We start from the raw sequence: 21,848 nt of genomic DNA, 5'->3' as shown, positions 1-21,848 counted from the left end.
CAGAGGAGTTCAAAGCCACATCCGAAGCCACACGGTGGAGGCTCGGCAAGGAGGTTGGGCCCCTTCTGGGGCTGCCTCTGTGCGACACGGAAGCTCGCCATTTTCCTCACTCCAGCGCCTCCTCCCCTACAATGTACAGGAAGCCTGGGGCAGGTGCAAGGCCAGCGGCTCCCCAAGTCCCAGGGCCTGGGGATGGACGAGGAGCAGGTTTCCACGGCAGAGACTTACCTCCTCCAGCCACAGCTGCATCAGCCTTGGCTGGAAACCGAAAGAACATTCTGTGAGTGGATCCACACTGGCTGCCCCTCCACTCCCTGAGCCCACAGCATGCCTATGGGGGTGGCTGCCCCAGGCTGGGAGACACAGGAAGGAAGGACCCCTGCCTGCTTCTTCCTGAGAAGGTGACCCACAGCCCTGAGCTTGGCAAGGGCTGCTGGGGAGGCGGGTGACCTGTCCTGAGTGGACCTGCATGCCTTGGCCTAGAGTAATCTGGAGACGGGGTTTGAGGGCCTTGTTCCAGAAAAATCCAACCATCAGACAGGGGTTTTGTTGCGTGCCTTTTTAATGTCTGCGGACTGGTTGCTTGGGGGTTGTTTGTGGGAAGCACAGAAGTTCTTTATTCTCTCTGCCTTCCAAGCCAGGTTTGGTCAAAACAAAAACAGACAAAACCTTACAGATTTGGGAAGGAAGGTGTGCGGCTGCAACCCCCTTCACAGGGAATGCGGGACTCTTGGCAAAGTAATTTAGGGCACGGTGGTTTGACGGGGGCAGGAAGAGGTGAAGGAAGTGAGTGTCACGCCCTCTGAGCCAGGATGTTAGTTCATCTGAAATAGGGTTGGTGTTTTATGAGTGTGTGTCTGGGTGGGGTGGGCGTTATATAACCTTCTCCTTTCGTCCAGAGAAACCTCTTCCGACAGCAGTAAATCCTTGTGGACAGGTGTGTTTCATTTTGCAGGACTCGGCTGAAATCAGGGCAAGCACTGCTGAAGGCTTGAAGGCTGCTTGAGAACAGTGCTGGAACGCATTGAATGCTCCTGATTCTCCAAGGCCCCACCTGTTGCCCCTTCCTCTGGAAAGCTGACCCTGACCCTCCCAATCAGAACCATCCTTGATCCCCTGTGGCTGGACCCACTCACAACACTGGACCGTAGTTGCCTGGCTCCCCAGCACTGAGAGTCCCTGGAACTAGTCCCTGGCAGAGGTCTTGGTCTGCAGCAGCCATAGCAGCCAGGACTGCAATCTTTGGGGTCAGTGGGGACCAGGAATTCTAAAACTAGCAAGGTATGCAGGAGTGAGCTCAGCCAGCTCCCCAAGAAGAGAGCTTTATGGTGGCAGAGAAGGAAGTAAAGAGATTAAGGGGTATGAAAGCTAAACCCTAAGTGACCAGTGGGCCACCTGGTTGGGGTATGGAACCAGAGACTCAAGAATCAAGAGCCCAGTTAGGGCTTCCCTGGTGGCGCAGTGGTTGAGAGTCCGCCTGCCGATACAGGGGACACAGGTTCGTGCCCTGGTCCGGGAAGATCCCACATGCCGTAGAGCGCCTGGGCCCGTAAGCCATGGCCGCTGAGCCCGCGCGTCCGGAGCCTGTGCTCCGCAACGGGAGAGGCCACAACAGTGAGAAGCCCACGTACCGCCAAAAAAAAAAAAAAAAAAAAAAGAGCCCAGTTAAAGTGTATTTGAGGCTCAGCATTATCGTTTGGGAGGACAGATGATGCCAGGCTGGCCAGCAGCTTAGTGCACCTGGGCCCCAACACACGGACAGCCCAGGGGAAAGGGTGCTGTCTGTCTGATGGCCTGCCTGCAGGGCTCCCCCAGTGGACATCTCCGGGTGGAGGAGTGTGGCCCTTCTGGGCTGTTCAGAACCTGCCCTGCCCTGAGCCTTCCTCCCAGGCCCCGGCACCTGCATTTCTGTTCTACTTCCTGTCGCAGGCTCCGGAGCATCTACCCACCCACCTCACCTCCCAGCCCAGGGCCCTTGGACAATGCTCCCTTCATTTGTAAATAAGGGGCAATATCATCTTTCTCTGGGGTTGTTATGAGAATTAAATGAATGGATAAATGTCAAGTGCTAAGCTTAGTGACTAGGATATCACAGCGTTTGATCAAATTCAGCTGTTCTGATTCTTTTCATCTTATGAATTGTTTCTCGTAAGCTGAGGAGTCCTCATATTTCTGACCATGAGGAAGACTGCCAGTTGTGGCCCAGGTCTTAACTTTCTTGTCATACTCCCACGTGCTGGGTAGGCGTCGAAGGAGGGTTATCTATCACCCACGGCCAGTTATCTCCTAGTAGGAAAGTGGTCAGGGCCGCAGCAGGGCATCCTAGCAGGTAGGAGCGATTCAGTGTCCCCAGCAAGGATCCCAGGGTAGATGTGGCCCCAGCCAGGGCAGCATTGGATGACAGGGTGAGCCCTAAGAACACAGGGTGATGCACAGGAGTCAGAAGTCAGAGGTTGGGCAGTGGTTGGAGGCTGTGTCACCGCCCCCAGTCCCCAGCCAATTCCATCCTGTACACTTTCTGTTGGCAGAGGTGGGAGGACCCCTGGGGTCCACCCTAGGGGCAGAAAGTTGAATGGTGCCGGATGCACACTGGAGCACTTTGCAGCGATTGAAAGCAAGGATTAGAAGCTCACCTATCGACCCTGAGGGATCTCAGAAACATAGCTCTCAGTGTGGAATAAAAGAAATAAAGTGAGATATACAGGACACACTTCTGTATGTAAACTAAAACACATCCAAGCAAAAAGCAACACCCATTTTACAGAAATATATACGAAAAACAGATACACGTTCAACACGTTAGGCTGACTTTCTAATATGAGAAGGGGGAATTGCAGGAAAAAGGGAAGATAAACAGCGAGAATAAGCCAGAAAGGGGGCTTTCAAGAACTAATTGAAGAAAATGGGCCTGAATTGAAGAATTTTGTTCAAATCAACGATCTTGATTTGAGATCCATCAGGACAAACTTACGAAAGGCTGGTTGGACGCTTAGGTAAAAACCTAAAGGAGGAGAATTCTAGTGGTGAATCCCGGGGAAGTGAGAGCCAGAGAGTGGGCCGCAGCCGCAGGGTCCCTTAGGGTCCCCCCTCTCTAGGCGGGAGAGGGCAGGGGGCCCAGATCCCCTGTGCCCAGGGACCTGCCTCCCTCTGACCCCTCTCAGAGAGAAAGCCAGGGCGGACACCCAAGCGGAAGTACAGGGGAGGGTGACAGACTGAAGGTGATGCTATTGTCCCCTCCCATGGGTCCTTGGGTAGGACCCTGTGCCCTCCCTAGCCCCCACGCCACCTCCCACCAGTCCCTGCCAGGAACACTCAGCCAAGGAAGTCCTGCCAAGACACCTGCAGAGGCTGCCCCGCCCACTTTGACCAGGCTCCCTGCAGACAGTATCTTGGAAGCCAGGTTAGAGGCTAAGAGGACAGCGCTGGTAAATTCTATGGCACAGAAATTGACCGGCACCCAAACTGCTGAAACAGTGGAGCTTTGATGGGGAGATGAGGACACCAGAACTGGGGTCACACCCACTGCCCTTAAAATCTCAAGGGGCTCCAAGGGGTAGAGAGGCTGCTCTGAGCTTGTGGAAGATGCAAGCCTGGGGAGGGTCCAAGATATGGTACTGGGGCTACAGAAGGACCTGTGTGAGGGGAAGGTGGGGAGGGGGCTGGAGGGAGATTTTACTTCCCAAGGTGGGCTGCTTCCCTCCTCCTGAAACACAGATTTCTAGAACTCCCTTAGGTCTCCATGGAGTAATTTAATATGTGCCAGAATAAGGAAACCAGAGCGAATTACATTTTGAAGGCCTATACCACGGTCAGGTTGTTCTGGGTTCCTGTTCTCATGCACTCTCCTCACTAACTCAACGAGAAGGATGAGATTAGTATCCCCATTTTACAATGAGGAAACACTGGCACGGAGAGGGTAAGAGATTCATCCGAGATCACAAAGCTTGGCTTGGCAACGCGGGACTCGACCCAGGTCCGGCTGCTTCCAAAGCGTGGGCTTGAATGGCTCTGATTCGGTTCCTCCTACTTGTCTCTTCCCCCTGCCCATCTCGCCCCTACCCAGGCTCACGGCTTGAGGATCACCCAGGCCCAGACTAGGCTCATGGCTTCCAGAGTCCCAGAGCCCAGTTGGGGGCTTAAGTCACTTCCCTCCCAAGACCCAGCTTCTCTGCCTGCAGCCACCCAGATGAGAAACATGAGACAGTTCTTCCAGTGGCTGCACACGGGTCTCCCCTCCACTCGCTGAGGCCCCCGGCCCCCCGAGGGTGGGGGTGTCAGGACGGAGCTGGCCCTGCCCACCCCTGCCTGTCTTACCCAAAGGAGCAGACTTTCTGAAGATGTGGAACTGACCTGTGGCTCTTGAGCTTGTCTGTGTTCTGGGAGCCCTGGAGGGTAGCCGGGAGCTGTATGAGTGAGCTGGGGCAGCACCCGGGGGACAGAGCCTGGTGGAGGAGGGGCAGTGAAGGAAGACGGGGGTGAAGGCCAGAGTGGGGACCCGGGCCGGGGTCCTGGAGCCCCTAGGACGAGATCTGAGACTCAAGTCTAAAGTGGAAGCAGGGCTGCCAGAAGCTGGGTATGGGTTATCTGCATGGGCGGGCAGGCAGGTGGCAGAGGCCAGGTCAACACACATACAATGCCTGCCACCTGATGCAGGGCCAGGCAGCCAGTGGGCCTTAGGAGAGAGATGAGTGTTCTGCATTGACAAGCCTCTTGGGAGCCCCACCAGGGGAGGGAGGCCTGTGTGTCCTTGCAGGTTCTGGCCAGTCTCCCTTGGACCCCAAGGACCCTGAGCTCTACACCAACCGAGACAGAGCTCTCTGGAGAAATGCAAATTCTCTACCTACCTGAAGAGCTCCAAAGGCCACCAGGCCAGGCAGACAGTGTTGCTGAGTTCCTAGACTCATGATACAGTCAGACCCAGAGTCTTGGGTGGGGAGGGGAGGGGTCAATAATCCCTGAGGATAAAGTGTTTCATAACTGAGGGTCAAGGGCTCAAACTGACCCCAGGGCCAAGCCATCCTATAATGCTGCTCTGGCTGACATCTTTGAAGACATGTGATCCACGATCCCATCCAAAGAGCAGCAAACTGAGGCTCAAAGGGGAGACGTGAGCTTCCCAGGATCACAGCTGCGTGGCAGGACTGCAACAGACCTGGCTTCCTGTCGCAGACAACAGTGCCCATTCTTAGACTTCCTGCTGACCCCCACCCCGAAGCCACGGCTCTGCAGATGCGCTGCGCCCTGCCTGGTAAACAAGAATGCACTGCAGACACTCGTGAAGGTCACAGCATCTCGTCTTTATTTCCTATGCTTCTTTAAAGAATTTTAGGATGCAGAGGACTTGTCATTTGGGGGACTGACATCCTGAGGCCCTGGAGGGTCATCTCCAGCACGGGAGCCCCTCTCTGCTTCAGTACTGGATTCTGGTGGAGGAGAGGAAGGGGCTTGCTTTTTGCTACCCCACAGCCAGGCCCCAAGAGCTGACCCAGCCAAGCCCACGAGGATGTTGGATGACACGGAAAGTCCGGCTGCCCCTGGGAGAGAGGAGGGGGTTAGAGCACAAGGGGACAGGCAGCCCCGGCAGCTCCCGGCAAGACTGTGGAGGTCAGAGAACCCAGGACGCACAGGAGGCCCAAGACCCAGACATCCCAGTCCTGTTCCCTCCTCTACTTTCTGAAACCCCAGGAGGTCTGCTTTGGGGAGGGGCTGCTGCCCATGGCTGCCCGAAGAGGAGACACGCACTCTGGTGGGGACTCCACCAGCGACAGGACAGATCCTCTGAGAAATGGCACAGGGTCTCTGCCTCTCCCTCCCCAGCACGATGCTGGGCCCAGCGAGGGGAGGGCCCCAGGCAGTTTTTGTAGGGCTGATGGGGAATGCGTACCTGCTGTGCTGCATGCCCCCAGTGCCCCCAAACCCACCCCCAGCCAGAAGAGGGGACAGTGAGGGAGACACAAAGGACCAGGGACACTGATGCCCACGAAGCTGGAGGAAGCAGACAGGCCCTCCCTCCGGCTTAGCCTCTGGCCTGAATCCTGCGCTGGTGTGTCACACCCTTCCCCCTTCCTCCCGCCCGGACACTTACCCACGGACTGGAGAGTGGCCACGAGGCTGCCGGCGGCAACTCCGCCCCCATTGGCTATGGCGGCCGCTGACATCATCTTGGCCGCTAGGGAGGAGGCTGCGATTCCTGCCCCGGTGAAGCCCACGGCGCCCAGCACCACGGGCACAGCCCCCACGGCCAGGGCTGTAGGGGGAGAGGAGCTTTAGGGTTGGCCCCAGGGGACAGACTCCCCAGATCGCCCTGATACCTTCCTGGGGGGATGAGGTGAGGGGTCCACTTCGCTCTTGGGAGAACCATGGGGCCTGAGGCAAAGGAAAGCTGTACAAGTGGACACGGGTGGACGGCCCCCCCCCAGGAAGCTGGATCCCAGGCATGTGCATTCCTCTGTTTTGCTGTGGTCCTGGAAGGCTCACCTGTCCTCCCTGTGCCTCAACTGCCCTTGTGTGAAATAAAATTAAAGGAGCAGTGGTCTTCAAGCACCCCGTTTTGGCAGGGAAAATAGTGTCTTTCCCCCAATCACAGGGCCCACAGAATAAGGACAGAGCTGCTCATCTGAAGAGGTGCTGGGGTGGCGGCTTCTGCCCTCTGCCCTACAGCTGCCTGTGGGCATCCCATCAGGTGTCCCCTACATCTCTAGAGAGTGCAGTCATAGAACTTTCTGCAACCAGGAAACATTCCGTATCTGCACTGTCCAACACGCTGGCCGCATGTAGCCAATAAGCACTTGAGACTGTGGCTGGTGTGACAGAAATGTTTTCATTTTCTTGAATTCTGGCCACCGTGTTAGAGGATGCTGGCCATGGGCACAGCTGGGAACCTCTGGGTTCACAGGATAAGCTAGCGGGTTTGTAAAGCAGTATGAGGAATCCCTACAGCTCAGCTTACACATGCCCTACAACCCTCTGGAGCTACCCCTGGCCCTGCTTTCTGGGGAGGAATCATGGGTTGAGACAGATTTAACAACCTGCCTGGATCACACGGTTTGCACTTGGGAGAAGCTGAGATTGGACCTGGGTGCTTTGAATGGCTTTGCTTCGGTTCCTTCTTGGCAAGGTTCTTGTCACCTCGAGTGTTCCAACTCTGTCCCCTGCCCACTGCACCCTTACCCACCCATGTCCTGGGGCTCAAGGCAATCTTGGGCTTGGTCAAGGCCAGGTGGTCCCAGGGGCCCTAGGCCAGGGTCAGATGGGGGCTTGAGTTTCTTCCCAAAGAGACTCACCTCCTCCAACCACGGCTGCACAGGCCACGCCTGAAGACAAAAAGCATCCCCATGAGAGCATGGCACTGGCCTCCCCCTGCACCCCCACTGCTGCCACAGTGGGAGGGGTTCCCTGGAGTTGGGATCAGAGAAGAGAGCAGCCCCTGCCTGGCCTCTTCCTGCTTTTCCCGAGAAGTCTGATTTTCTGAGAATGCAGAGGTGGATGGACGAGAGTCTAGAACTCTGTTATGCTCCAGAAGGCGAGGGGCACCTGCCTTGAAAAGGTTTCAGGCTGCTCTGTGAAGTCAATACATTTGGTATCATTTTCTCAAAAACAAAAACAAAAACAAAAACAAAAATCAAGAAAAGCATGCTATTTTCATTTGCGATGGAATAAATTTGACTTTTCTGGTCTCTCCCTCTTCCAGACACCCTATACCCATCCCAGGCTACAGTTGGAGCGAAAGCCCCCCATCCTCCAGGGCTCACCCTACTTGTCACTTTCTTCAGGAAGCATCTCTAATTCCCCCATCGGAAGTCACCCTGCTTCCTGACAGTCATCACCAGGAAGACACTGGAACTCACCAAAAAAGAAACCCCACATCCAAAGACAAAGGAGAAGCTGCAATGAGACGGTAGGAGAGGCGCAATCACAATAAAACCAAATCCCATAACTGCTGGGTGGGTGACTCACAAACTGGAGAACACTTATACCACAGAAGTCCGTCCTCTGGAGTGAAGGTTCTGAGCCCCACGTCAGGCTTCCCAACCTGGGGGTCCCGCAACGCGGGGAGGAATTCCTAGAGAATCACTCTGAAGGCTAGCGGGATTTGATCGCAGGACTTTGACAGGACTGGGGGAAACAGAGACTTTGCTCTTTTTTCCTTTTTTATAAATTTATCTAGTTAGTTATTTTTGGCTGCGTTGGGTCTTCGTTGCTGCAGGCAGGCTGTCTCTAGTTGCATCGAGCAGGGGCTACTCTTCATTGCAGTGCGCAGGCTTCTCATTGCGGTGGCTTCTCTTGTTGTAGAGCGTGGGCTCTAGGCACGGGCTTCAGTAGTTGTGGCACGCGGGCTCAGTACTTGTGGCTCACAGGCTCCAGAGCGCGGGCTTAGTAGTTTTGGCACACGGGCCCAAGCCCGTGGCATGCTCCGTGGCATGTGGGATCTTCCTGGAACAGGAATGGAACCCGTGTCCCCTGCATTGGCAGGCGGATTCTTAACTGCTGCACCACCAGAGACTTGACTCTTGGAGGGCACACACAAAATAGTGTGTGTATCGGGACCCAGGGGAAGGAGCAGTGACCCCAGGGTAGATTGAACCAGACCTACCTGCTAGTGTTGGAGGGTCTCCTGAAGAGGCAGGCGGTGGCTTTGGCTCACCAAGGGACAAGGACACTGGCAGCAGAAGTTCTGGCAAGTACTCCTTGGCGTGAGCCCTCCCAGAGTCTGCCATTAGCCCCACCAAAGAGCCCGGGTAGGCTCCAGTGTTGGGTCACCTCAGGCCAAACAACCAACAGGGAGGGAACCCAGCCCCACCCATCAGCAGACAAGCAGAATAAAGTTTTACTGAGCTCTGCCCACCAGAGCAACACCCAGCTCTACCCACCACCAGTCCCTCCCATCAGGAGCCTTCAACAAGCCACTAAGATAGCCACATCCACCAGCGGGCAGATAGCAGAAGCAAGAAGAACTACAGTCCTGCAGCCTGAGCAATGAAAACCACAATCACAGAAGCTAGACAAAATGAAAAGGCAGAGGACTCTGTACCAGATGAAGGAACAAGATAAAACCCCAGAAAAACAACTAAATGAAGTGGTTTCCAGAAAAAGAATTCAGAACAATGATAGTGAAGATATCCAGGACCTTGGAAAAAGAATGGAGTCAAAGATCGAGAAGATGCAAGAAATGTTTAATGAAGACCTAGAAGAATTAAAGAACAAACAAACAGAGATGAACAATACAGTAACTGAAATGAAAACTACACTAGAAGGAATCAATAGCAGAATAACTGAGGCAGAAGAACAGATAAGTGACCTGGAAGACAGAATGGTGGGAATCACTGCTGTGGAACAGAATAAAGAAAAAAGAATGAAAAGAAATGAAGACAGCCTAAAAGACCACTGGGACAACATTCAACGTAACAACATTCGCATTACAGGGGTCCCAGAGGAGAAGAGAGAGAGAAAGGACCCGAGAAAATATTTGAATAGATTATAGTTGAAAACTTCCCTAACATGGGAAACGAAATAGCCACGCAAGTCCAGGAAGCACAGAGAGTCCCATACAGGATAAACCCAAGGAGAAACATGCCGAGACACATAGTATTCAAATTGGCAAAAATTAAAGACAAAGGAAAATTATTGAAAGCAGCAACGGAAAAACAACAGATAACATACAAGGGAACTCCCATAAGGTTAGCAGCTGATTTCTCAGCAGAAACTCTACAAGCCAGAAGGGAGTGACACGATATATTTAAAGTGATGAAAGGGAAGAACCTACAACCAAGATTACTCTACCTGGCAAAGAACTCATTCAGATTCGATGGAGAAATCAAAAGCTTTACAGACAAGCAAAAGCTAAGAGAATTCAGCACCACCAAACCAACTATACAACAAATGCTAAAGGAACTTCTCTAAGTGGGAAACACAAGAGAAGAAAAGGACCTACAAAAACAAACCTAAAACAAGTAAGAAAATGGTAATAGGAACATACATAGCGATAATTACCTTAAATGTCAATGGATTAAATGCTCCAACTGAAAGACACAGGCTCGCTGAATGGATACAAAAACAAGACCCACATGTATGCTGTCTACAAGACACCCACTTCAGACCTAAGGACACATACAGACTGAAAGTGAGGGGATGGAAAAAGATATTCCATGCAAATGGAAATCAAAAGAAAGGTGGAGTAGCAATACTCATATCAGATAATACAGACTTTAAAATAAAGAATGTTACAAGAGACAAGGAAGGACACTACATAATGATCAAGGGATCAATCCAAGAAGAAGATATAACAATTATAAATATACGTGCACCCAACATAGGAACACATCAATACATAAGGCAACTGCTAACAGCTATAAAAGAGGCAATCGACAGTAACACAACAATAGTGGGAGACTTTAACACCTCACTTACACCAATGGACAGATCATCCAGACAGAAAATTAATAAGGAAACACAAGCTTTAAATGACACAACAGACCAGATAGATTTAATTGATATTTATAAGACATTCCATCCAAAAACAGCAGATTACACTTTCTTCTCAAGTACATATGGAACATTCTCCAGAATAGATCCCATCTTGGGTCACAAATCAAGCCTTGGTAAATTTAAGAAAACAAATCATATCAAGCATCTTTTCCGACCACAATGCTATAAGATTAGAAATCAATTACGGGGAAAGAAAACATAAAAAACACAAACACATGGAGGCTAAACAATACGTTACTAAATCTCTTCACCAGGAGATCAGTGAAGAAATCAAAGAGGAAATAAAAAAATACCTAGAGAGAAATTAAAATGAAAACACGATGAGCCAAAACCTATGGGAGGCAGTAAAAGGAGTTCTAAGAGGGAAGTTAATAGCTATACAAGCCTACCTCAAGAAACAAGAAAAATCTCAAATAAACAATCTAACCTTACACCTAAAGGAACTAGAGAAAGAAGAACAAACAAAACCCAAAGTTAGTAGAAGGAAAGAAATCATAAAGATCAGAGCAGAAATAAATGAAATAGAAACAAAGAAAATAATAGCAAAGATCAATAAAACTAAAAGCTGGTTCTTTGAGAAGATAAACAAAATTGATAAACCTTTAGCCAGACTCATCAAGAAAAAGAGGGAGAGGACTCAAATCAATGAAATTAGAGATGAAAAAGGAGAAGTTACAACGGACACCGCAGAAATACAAAGCATCATGAGAGACTACTACAAGCAACTCTATGCCAATAAAATGGACAACCTGGAGGAAATGGACAAATTCTTAGGTATAACCTTCCAAGAGTGAACCAGGAAGAAACAGAAAATATAGACAGACTAGTCACAAGTAACGAAATTGAAACGGTGATTAAAAATATTCCAACAAACAAAAGTCCAGGACCAGACAGCTTCACAGATGAATTCTATTAAACATTTAGAGAAGAGCTAATACCCATCCTTCTCAAACTCTTCCAAAAAATTGCAGAGGAAGGAACACTCCCAAACTCATTCTATGAGGCCACCATCACCCTGATACCAAAACCAGACAAAGATACTACAAAAAAAGAAAATTACAGACTAATATCACTGATGAATAGAGATGCAGAAATCCTCAACAAAACACTAGCAAACAGAATCCAAAAACACATTAACAGGATCATACACCATGATCAAGTGGGATCTATCCCAGGGATGCAAAGATTCTTCAATATAGGCAAATCAATCAATGTGATACATCATAGTAACAAATTGAAGAAGAAAAACCATATGATCATCTCAATAGATGCAGAAAAAGCTTCTGACAAAATTCAACACACATTTATGATAAAAGCTCTCCAGAAAGTGGGCATAGAGGGAACCTACCTCAACATAATAAAGGCCATATATGACAAACCGATAGCAAACATCATTCTCGATGGTGAAAAACTGAAAGCATTTCCTCTAGGATCAGGAACAAGAAAAGGATGTCCACTCTCACCACTATTATTCAACACAGCTTTGGAAGTCCTAGCCATGGCAATCAGAGAAGAAAAATAAATAAAAGGAATCCAAATTGGAAAAGAAGAAGTAAAACCGTTACTCTTTTCAGATGACATGACACTATACATAGAGAATCCTAAAGATGCCACCAGAAAAGTACTAGAGCTAATCAATGAATTTGGTAAAGTTGCAGGATACAAAATTAATGCACAGAAATCTCTTGAATTCCTATACACTAACGACGAAAGATCAGAAAGAGAAATTAAGGAAACAATCCCATTCACCATTGCAACAAAAAGAATAAAATACCTAGGAATAAACCTACCTAAGGAGGTAAAAGACATGTACTCAGAAAACTATAAGACACTGATGAAAGAAATCAAAGATAACACAAACAGATGGAGAGATATACCATACTCTTGGATTGGAAGCATCAATATTGTGAAAATGACTATACTACCCAATGCAATCTACAGATTCAATGCAATCCCTATCAAATTACCAGTGGCATTATTTACAGAACTAGAACAAAAAACCTTAAAATTTATAAGAGACACAAAAGACCCAGAATAGCCAAAGCAGTCTTGAGGGAAAAAAAACAGAGCTGGAGGAATCAGACTCCCTGACTTCAGACTATACTACAAAGCTACAGTGATCAAGACAATATGGTACTGACACAAAAACAGAAATATAGATCAATGGAACATGATAGAAAGCCCAGAGATAAACCCACATACCTATGGTCAACTGATCTACGACAAAGGAGGCAAGGATATAAAATGGAGAAAAGACAGTCTCTTCAATAAGTGGTGCTGGGAAAACTGGACAGCTACATGTAAAAGAATGAAATTAGAACACTCCCTAACACAATACACAAAAATAAACTCAAAATGGATTAGAGAACTAAATGTAAGACCGGACACTATAAAACTCTTAGAGGAGACATAGGAAGAACACTCTTTGACATAAATCACAGCAAGATCTTTTTTGATCCACCTCCTAGAGTAATGGAAATAAAAACAAAAATAAATATGACCTAATGAAACTTAAAAGCTTTTGCACAGCAAAGGAAACTACAAACAAGACAAAAAGGCAACCCTCAGAATGGGAGAAAATATTTGCAAACGAATCAACTGACAAACAATTAATCTCCAAAATATATAAACAGCTCATGCAGCTCAATATTAAAAAAACAACCCAATCCAAAAATGGGTACAAGACCTAAATAGACATTACCCCAAAGAAGACATACAGATGGCCAAGAAGCACATGAAAAGGTGCTCAACATCACTAATTATTAGAGACATGCAATCAAAACTACAGTGAGGTATCACCTTACTCCGGTCACAATGGGCATCATCAGAAAATCTACAAACAACAAATGCTGGAGAGGGTGTGGAGAAGAGAGAACTCTCTTGCACTGTTGGTGGGAATGTAAATTGATACAGCCGCCTTGGAGAACAGTATGGAGGTTCCTTAAAAAACTAAGAATAGAATTACCACACCACCCAGCAATCCCACTACTCGGCATATACCCACAGAAAACCATAATTCAAAAAGACACATGCACCCCAATGTTCATTGCAGCACTATTTACAATAGGCAGGATATGGAAGCAACCTAAATACCCATCAGCAGACGAATGGATAAAGAAGATGTGGTACATATATACAATGGAATATTACTCAGCCATAAAAAGGAACGAAATTGGGTCATTTGTAGTGATGTGGATGGATCTAGAGTCTGTCATACAGAGTGAAGTAAGTCAGAAAGAGAAAAACAAATATCGTATATTAACGCATATATGTGAAACCTTGAAAAACCGGTTTGCAGGGCAGAAATAGAGACACAGGTGTAGAGAACAAGGGGGGAAAGTGGTGGGGGGTGTGCTTGTGGGATGAATTGGGAGACTGGGATTGACATGTATACATTAATATGTATAAAATGGATAACTACGAAGAACCTGCTGTATAAAAAAATAAAATAAAATTCAAAAACTAAAAAAAAAAAAAAAAAGAGGGAGAAGTCACCCTGCTTCCTCTGTGTGTCCTGCCTTGTGGCTGGAGCCCCTGGCACCATGGGGCAGAGCACGCCTGGACCATGTCGAATTGCTGAGAGCTCTTGGGGCTGGCAGGGACATCTGACAGGGGCAGGGACTAGGGTGCTGGGGCAGCTGGGACCAGGAGTTCTGGAGATTTCAGAAGCTGCAGGAGTGAGCTCAGCCATCTCCCCATGAAGAGGAGCCTTGGTCCCAGGCAAGGGAGAGAAGGTACGAAATCAGCCTTAGACCCCCAGTCATTTCTTGCAGGTTGCAGCTCATGGCTCCCCATCACCTCTCTCTCCATCAGTACCCCTGACCTGTCTTGAGGGTTTCCGTTTCTGCACAGATGATATTTCCTACAAACTGGCCTTGAAGTTCTCACGCCTCACTTCCAAGGATCTTGAACTCTATGCCACACACACCCAAGGTCATACACTAGGCCCATGCTGCCCACTATAGGAACCACTAGCCATGTGTGCTAATTAATTTAAATGAAATAAAATTTAAAACTCAGTTCCTCAGTCCCACAGCCCATATTTCAGTGACTCGATAGTCACATGTGGCTAGTGGCTACCATACTGGATCACGCAGAGACCATGCTCATCACTGCAGAAAGCTCTATTGGACGGTGCTGCCCTAGACCCTGTCACTAACAAAAACTGCCCCCTCTCTATTACCAATGTGCAGCACCCCCTAGAGACTCCTACCTCCTCCTTGTACAGATTCTGGCTCTAATACAGCCTTCAACCACAATGGGATTTTCAATCTCTGTCCAGAGACACCTTGGAGATACTGAGGGTTCGGTTCAAGACCACCGCAAGAAAGCGAATATCACGTGAAGTTTTTGGTTTCCACTGCATATAAAAGTTATGTCTGGGGGCTTCCCTGGTGGCGCAGTGGTTGAGAGTCTTCCTGCCAATGCAGGGGACACGGGTTCGTGCCCCGGTCCGGGAAGATCGCACATGCCGTGGAGTGGCTAGGCCCGTGAGCCATGGCCGCTAAGCCTGTGCGTCCGGAGCCTGTGTTCCACAACGGGAGAGGCCACAACAGTGAGAGGCCCGCGTACCGCAAAAAAAAAAAAAAAAAAAAGTTATGTTTATACTATAGTGTAGTCTACTAAATGTGCAATAGCCTTTTGTTTAAAAAGACAAGGAGTATACCTTAATTTAGAAGTACTTTATTGCTAAAAATATGAACCAATATCTGCCTATGCTAGGTTGCTACAAACCTTCAACTTGTAAAAAACGCAGTATTTGCAAAGTACAATAAAATGAGGTCTGCCCATGTTAGTTTCCTGAGGCTGCTGTAACCAATTACCACAAACTGTGTTGATTCCCTCATGGTCCCTCAGTTCTGGAGGTCAGAAGTCCAAAATCAAGGTGTAGGCAGGGCCAGGCTCTCTCTCAAAGTTCTAGGGGAGGATCCTTCCTTGCCTCTTTCTAGCATCATTGTCTAGGGGTTGCCAACAATCCTTGGCTTGTGGCTGCATGACTCCAATCTGTCTCTGGCTCCACCACTGCCACCCTAGTCACCATCACCCCTATGGAAAATGTATGGCAGTTCCTGAGAATATTAAAAATAGAAAACCATATGATCCAGCAATCCCATTTCTGGATATATATCCAAAGAAATTGAAAGCGGGGTCTTGAAGAGATATTTGCACCCCCGTGTTCACAGCAGCATAGATCACCATTGCCATGAGGCGGAAGCAACCCAAGTGTCCATCAACGGATGAACAGATGATCACCATGTGGTATATACACACAATAGAATATCATTCAGCCTTACAAAGCAAGTTCTGACATATAGGTGAACCTTGGGAACCTTATGTGAAGTACAATAAACTAGTCACCAAAAGGCAAACACTGTATGATACCACCTCCATGGATATTACATTAGATTAGTCGAGTTTATAGAGCCAGAAGGAAGTGTGGTTGCCAGGAGCTGGGGGCAGGAGGATACGGGCAGTTAATGTTTAATGTGTACAGAGTTTCACTTTGGGCAGATGAAGACAGTTCCGGAGGTTGGTTGCACGGTAATGCGAATATAGTCAACACTACTGAACTGCACGCTGACAAATGGTTATGTTGGTAAATTTAATGCTATGTGTATTCCACCAGGCCCCCCCCACCACCACCAAAAAAACAAAAAGCTGGTGTCTTTTGCTGTTCTGGCCCGGGCTAGCCCCACCCTTACACGTGACACTGCTCTGCGAGGGTGGGTGTGTCCTGGGTGGGCATCACGGGAGGGGCGAAAATGGAGAAATGGTACTCACCCGCCTTGGGTGCTATGGGGCCAAAAGGTCGGGCACAGCCAGTGGACTTAACCGGCAAGGAGCTGTGCCTGAGCCCGTGCCTGCCGGCTGCCCAGGAGCCTGAGCAGCACCTCCGTCCCTCCTAACAGAATATGACCTGGCTCTGGGAAAGCCCTAAGAGGGACCTCATCCTACCCTGCTCTTAAAAGCAAACCATTCAAGGCCCAGAGAGGGCAAGTGACTGGTTCTGGGTCACTCAGCAAGTCAGGCAGAGCCAAGTCCTGAAGTGTGGTTCCTCTGATCCTAGAGCATCGTTTATTTCATCTCTCATGTATACTGTGCCCTTTTTCTGACAATGTGAGTGTCAGAGAGATTCTATCAGGAAAGTGGGCCTGACACTGACAACTCAGAAGGCAGAACTGAGCAGTGGGGAGTTGGGTGAGGGCCCGTGGATTGATGCTCAGGGATCAGTTACCTGCTTTATGGTAAAAATTGCTGCCTCCATCCTTGGGTGGGTCTCTGGGGTCAGAGTCAGATCCATCTGGCCCCTGGGGTGGCCCCTGTGGTGGCTTCCCAGGAGAACCATCAGAGGCCTGGTCGGATGACTGGGAAGGTTCATCCTCCTCTGGAAAAAAAAAGAAAAAGAGGTGGGGGAGATCCCAGCGGCGTGGGCAGCTGAGGGACCAGAGGCCCCACGTGGCACCCTCCACCATCTCCCGGAACTCCCAAGAACTCTGATGTTGGGAGGGGACCTCAACGGCAGCTGTGCTAAGAGGTGACAAAGATGCTTGGAGGTGAACCCAAGGAGAAGACAGAGAGAGGGAGACCCAGCACCAACGCGGAGCTGGCAGGTTCCAGACTTCACAGAGCAGGAGTCTGAGGCCCACGAGGTTAGAGACCTGACGGGGCACAGTGCACCTGGTGGCAGCTCCAGGCCAGAACCCAGAAGACCCCCTCTGCCCTCGTTCAGGCACCCCAAGCCCTGGGCCACCCTGCCCTCTGGAGCTTCCCTAGAGCACTCACCATCAGAGGGAGATACCTGCAGGGAGAGGCCAGTGGCATCTCCTTCCCCGCTCTCTATGGCTTTAGCTGACATCTTGGAGGCAGTGTGGGAACACCAGGCGCAGAGCCAAGGACACCACTATCTTTCGGAGAAACAAGAGTGTGAAAATCAGAAGCGCTCTGCCTGATTTATGATGGACTGGCACCTCTCTGTTGCCCCAGCCTTGCCCTCTGTCCTATAGGAGCCTGCGGGCACTTCCAGCCTGATCCCCAGATCTGCACAGACCACAGCTTTTAAAGTTAATAATGACTTTGCTTGGCTCCCTGATCTCCAGAATCCTGTTCACCTCTAATAATCCATCTCTGCCCCACCCACTGCCCAACCAGCCTAAGTCTTAGGGCTTCAGAGTGACCTGGGCTGATACAAGACTGGAGGTTCCCAAAGTCTCCTGGTAAAGGTGGGCTCAAGCCCCTTCCCAGCACACTCACCTCTGGTCACAGTGACAAGCCCTGGATGGAAGCAGAGAAGTAAATGTAATAATAGCACCTATTTTGCGAGTGTCTATATGCGTCCAAACTAAGGCACATCAAGGGTAATTCACTTGCCAAAGGTCACAACTAAGGATTCCAACCCAGGCACTGGTCAGAGATCATGCTGTTAACCACCAACCCATACTGCCTCCTTGGTTATTACAGATATGAGACTAGGGAACTAATCTGGAAGCAGTCCTGTTGCTCTCTCCCCTCCCCCACATCCTATGCCCCTGCCTAGTCTGGGGGGTCACTGTCTGGGAAGGAAGAGCAGTGTCAGAAGTTCTGCAGGTAGTGAGGCTGCTGAGGACACCAGCTGGCTGTTAAAGTCCCCTACTATGATTGTGTAACTGTCGATTTCCCCTTTTATGGCTGTTAGCATTTGCCTTATGTATTGAGTTGCCCCTATGTTGGGTGCATAAATATTTACAATTGTTATATCTTCGTCTTGGATTGATCCCTCGGTCATTATGTAGTGTTCTTCTTTGTCTCTTGGAAGAGTCTTTACTTTAAAGTCTATTTTGTCTGATATGAAAATTGCTACTACAGCTTTTTTTGATTTCCATTTGCATGGAATATCTTTTTCCATCCCCTCCATGCTGGATGACATCTAAGCCCAAAAGTCCAAGGAGAAAGTGAGTCTATCTCTTCCCCGGTTTGGTGCCAGGTAGAACTCACCTTTGCATTCTAATGCAAGGATGAGGCCTGCGTGGTTGAGTCTTCTGCGGGAGCATTAATTTCCCTCTCAAAATTCCTTCTTGGGGGCTTCCCTGGAGGTGCAGTGGTTGAGAGTCTGCCTGCCAATGCAGGGGACACGGGTTCGTGCCCCGGTCCGGGAAGATCCCACATGCCGCGGAGCAACTAGCCCCGTGAGCCACAATTACTGAGCCTGTGTGTCTGGAGCCTGTGCTCCGCAACAAGAGAGGCCGTGATGATGAGAGACCCGCGCACCGCAATGAGGAGTGGCCCCCACTGGCCGCAACTGGAGAAAGCCCTCACACAGAAATGAAGAGCCAATACAGTCATAAATAAATAAATAAAATTTTTTAAAAAAATCCCTTCTTGGATATGTGAGAAATCCGTAGTCCTCCTTTTTATAAAACTCAACTGCAATTCTTGTGAACTTTATTTTGTATGAGATCGTCCTTCCCCTGCCTGCCATGATTTACAAATTTACAGCAGAAAACATTTTACCTTGGCTGACAAATGGCACAGAGCCCTAAGCTCATATCTGTAATAACCAAGGAGGCAGTATGGGTTGGTGGTTAACAGCATGATCTCTGACCAGTGCCTGGGTTGGAATCCTTAGCTGTGACTTTTGGCAAGTGTATTACCCTTGATGTGCCTTAGTTAGGACGTACATAGGCACTCACAAAATAGGTGCTATTATTACATTTACATCTTTCTGTTCCTTACCCCTAGTGGAATAAGTCTCATGAAAAGTGTAGATTTGTCTGTCTTCTTCCCCTGGGTCAGGAGCTCAGTAAATATTTTTTTTAAGTTTTTTTTGATGTGGACCATTTTTAAAGTCTTTAGTGAATTTATTACAATATTTCTTGTTTTATGATTTGGTTTTCTGACCACGAGGCACGTGGGATCTTATCTCCCCGACCAGGGATCGAACCCGCACTCCCTGCATTGGAAGGCAAAGTCCTAACCAGTGGACCGCCAGGGAAGTCCCAATAAATGTGTTTTGAATGAAAGAATGAATAAGGAGAAAAAAGGGGAAAGTGAGAATCTCAGTATGAAGCTGGGGGGAAACGGAGGGGGGCAGGGAAAGGAGGAGCAGGCAATGAAAGAAAGGGCAGAATCAGGGCTGGAAGAGGCCTCTGCTTGGAATATGCTTGAATGTCCTGGGAAATGAGGCTTTGTCCCTCGTGCAAGACAAGGACATGAGGGACCAGACCTAGGACCTGTCTGTCCCCCACCCCCACCCCTGCTTAGCTTTAGGACAACAGCCCCAAACAGCTCAGCAAAAACTGCTCCAGTTTTCCCTGGGATACTGGGTGACACTGTCCATGGGACACAGACGGGAGACGTTTTCAGAGCAAGGTTGCCGGAGCCCCTCTTCCACGTCACTTGGTATCCAATCTACTTTCCTGGCGGAATTCAGGGCATGAGGGACATCCCCCTCCTGGAGAAACAGGCCTATTGGTTTCTCTGAATTTCCTGTCACTAGAAGACAGCTAGAAAGACAACCTATAGAACAGAAGAGACTGCTACCATCAGACCACATGTGACATTAAAAACACCACAAACAAGGATAAGAGACATGTAATCTACTGAGGGGAAAAAAAAAACCCAATACCCTTTGCATCATCAGAATCCCCAATGTAAAGAGAGTTCTTATGAAACAATTTTTCAAAAGAACTGTCTTTAAAAAGGAACTCAGACTAGAAAAGGTGGTTCCTAAAAAAAGAATTATACATGGCCAATAAATATTTGAAAATGTGTTCAATCTGCTAATACTAAAAATAATTTTTAAAAGAGAAAACTCTGTGTGTGTGTGTGTGTGTGTGTGTGTTCCATGCATCTGTTAGTCAGGGTTTGGCTGCAGATAACAGAAGTCACTCTAGGTAACTTAAGCAGAACAGGTGTTTTGGGTTGTTTTGGTCGTGTAGCGGTCTCCATGGGTCACCGTCCACGGGACCGGCCTCTTTCTGGGCGGCCTGAGGAACCTGAGGGCCCTTGGGGTTCTGGGCGCCTGGGTCTCTCAGTGATGATGGCTGGGCAGGGTTTGGGGACCTGGCCCAGAGGGCGCCAGCAGCTGAGATCTGCCTCCTTAGCGGGGCCTGGCCACTGGCGGGAGAACCCAGACTGGGTGCTGGACTAAGGCTCCCGGGCAGGGTAACCTGTCTGCACAGGGACCCCCTCCTCTTAAGCAGTGCTTGGACCTCGGAAGGTGAAAGTTGTGCCTTGGGACCTTGCCCTTCCTTGTCAGAACAGAGAATAACATTTGTTTGGTGGAGGTTTACAGGAACATGGTGACCGTGACCTGACCTCAAGAACAAAACATGTGACACCAAGAAGTTTGCAACCACTAACCACATCCCTCCCTCACCTTTCCTATAAAAGGGCTTTGCTGAAAGCTTGGGGAGGTCTGGGTTCTTACGGCATGAGCCACCCGTCTCCTTGCAGGGTTCTGCTCCGAAATGACGTTTTGCTATTGTTTGGCTTCACTGTTCGTCAGGCACACAGACTTGCGTTCAGTTACATGACCTCTTCCTTGGGTTTGATAATTTGCCAAAAGGCTCACAGATCTCACGAAAGCACTTTACTCACCACTACTGACTTATTACAAAGGAGATTAACGGATACAAATGAACGGCCAGACGGAAAAGTACCTGTGAGGAAGTCCGGAGCACAGGAAGTACAGTCCCCGTGGACTTCAGGCGCCAGGTGGGCGCAGACTATGCCACCCAGGCTCTTGGGGACACACTGGCAAGTTCCTCCAAGAAATGAGTTAAGTTGTGTCCCATGGTGGCTCCGGGGTGGTGGGGAGGCTCACTCGACAACGGGTGAATCCCCCCGTTGTCCTTTAGGACTTCCCAAAGTCACCGGACATAGAGACAGTGTATGGGAAAGGTTTCCCAGATAGTCTGGTGATCCCCACCTCGAAAAAAAGAGTAACTACCGTGAAGCTGATTTCTCTGCATATAACAAAGGACCCAGTTTAGCTTGATTATTGGAGGCAGCCCGACCTTCCCCAACTATCAGTGAGCAACAGGCGAGGCATGAAAACCTGCGGAAAACAACACCTCCAATACAGGCTGGTTGAGTTGTAAATTAAATGCTAAAACTTTTGCGAGGCTCTAGGCACAGAGCCAGTACGTAAACAGCCACGGCGGTAAAACTAAAGCAAGAATACAAGACCTTAACGTTCCCATACATGAGCTAGAACCGAGCCCCTTCAGAGGAAGTACAGCGCGCTCCACCTGTTGCTCCTGCTCCCTAAGCCCGAGAGGAGGACCTATCCGCGAGGCCCCTCACACTCACCTTCTGCGCTCTCGGTACACGCACTGCGGAAGCTCACCGCGCGCAGCGAATTAAGTGCGGGGTCTAGAATGGGG

The 21,848-nt window shown here is 49.1% G+C and overlaps 1 protein-coding gene across 6 annotated transcripts; it reads right to left on the bottom strand.

The window, feature by feature from the left end:
* Positions 1–5,276: 5,276 nt before the first annotated feature.
* LOC309802418 (uncharacterized protein) lies at positions 5,277–21,845 on the bottom strand. Of its 6 annotated transcripts, none has more exons than XM_082617971.1 (6): positions 21,775–21,845; positions 17,269–17,386; positions 16,721–16,870; positions 7,284–7,313; positions 6,086–6,247; positions 5,277–5,534 (listed from the first exon to the last, which is right to left on the bottom strand). In XM_082617971.1, the coding sequence occupies exons 2-6, from the start codon at positions 17,339–17,341 to the stop codon at positions 5,326–5,328; spliced, it is 624 nt and encodes a 207-aa protein (XP_082474097.1). In that variant the 5' UTR covers positions 17,342–17,386; positions 21,775–21,845; the 3' UTR covers positions 5,277–5,325. The 6 variants fall into 6 exon arrangements, with proteins under 6 accessions (XP_082474097.1, XP_082474096.1, XP_082474098.1 ...); XM_082617970.1 differs by having other exon boundaries at positions 17,269–17,390; positions 21,775–21,842; XM_082617972.1 differs by lacking the exon at positions 21,775–21,845 and adding an exon at positions 21,668–21,736.
* Between the last annotated feature and the right edge of the window lie 3 nt (positions 21,846–21,848).

The sequence above is a fragment of the Mesoplodon mirus genome, assembly GCF_964341445.2.
Source record: "Mesoplodon mirus genome assembly, chromosome: 4".
NCBI classification, from domain to species: domain Eukaryota; kingdom Metazoa; phylum Chordata; class Mammalia; order Artiodactyla; family Ziphiidae; genus Mesoplodon; species Mesoplodon mirus.
This window is presented reverse-complemented; position numbering and strand designations above follow the sequence as displayed.

Excerpts from the sequence above, each read along its gene's own strand:
- LOC309802418 (XM_082617971.1), bottom strand. The coding sequence starts at position 17,341 with ATGTCAGCTAAAGCCATAGAGAGCGGGGAAGGAGATGCCACTGGCCTC. Across the intron at positions 16,871-17,268 it reads GCAGGTATCTCCCTCTGATG|AGGAGGATGAACCTTCCCAG; the intron begins GTGAGTGCTCTA and ends TTTTTTTTCCAG. Across the intron at positions 6,248-7,283 it reads TGCAGCCGTGGTTGGAGGAG|CCCTGGCCGTGGGGGCTGTG; the intron begins GTGAGTCTCTTT and ends CTCCCCCTACAG.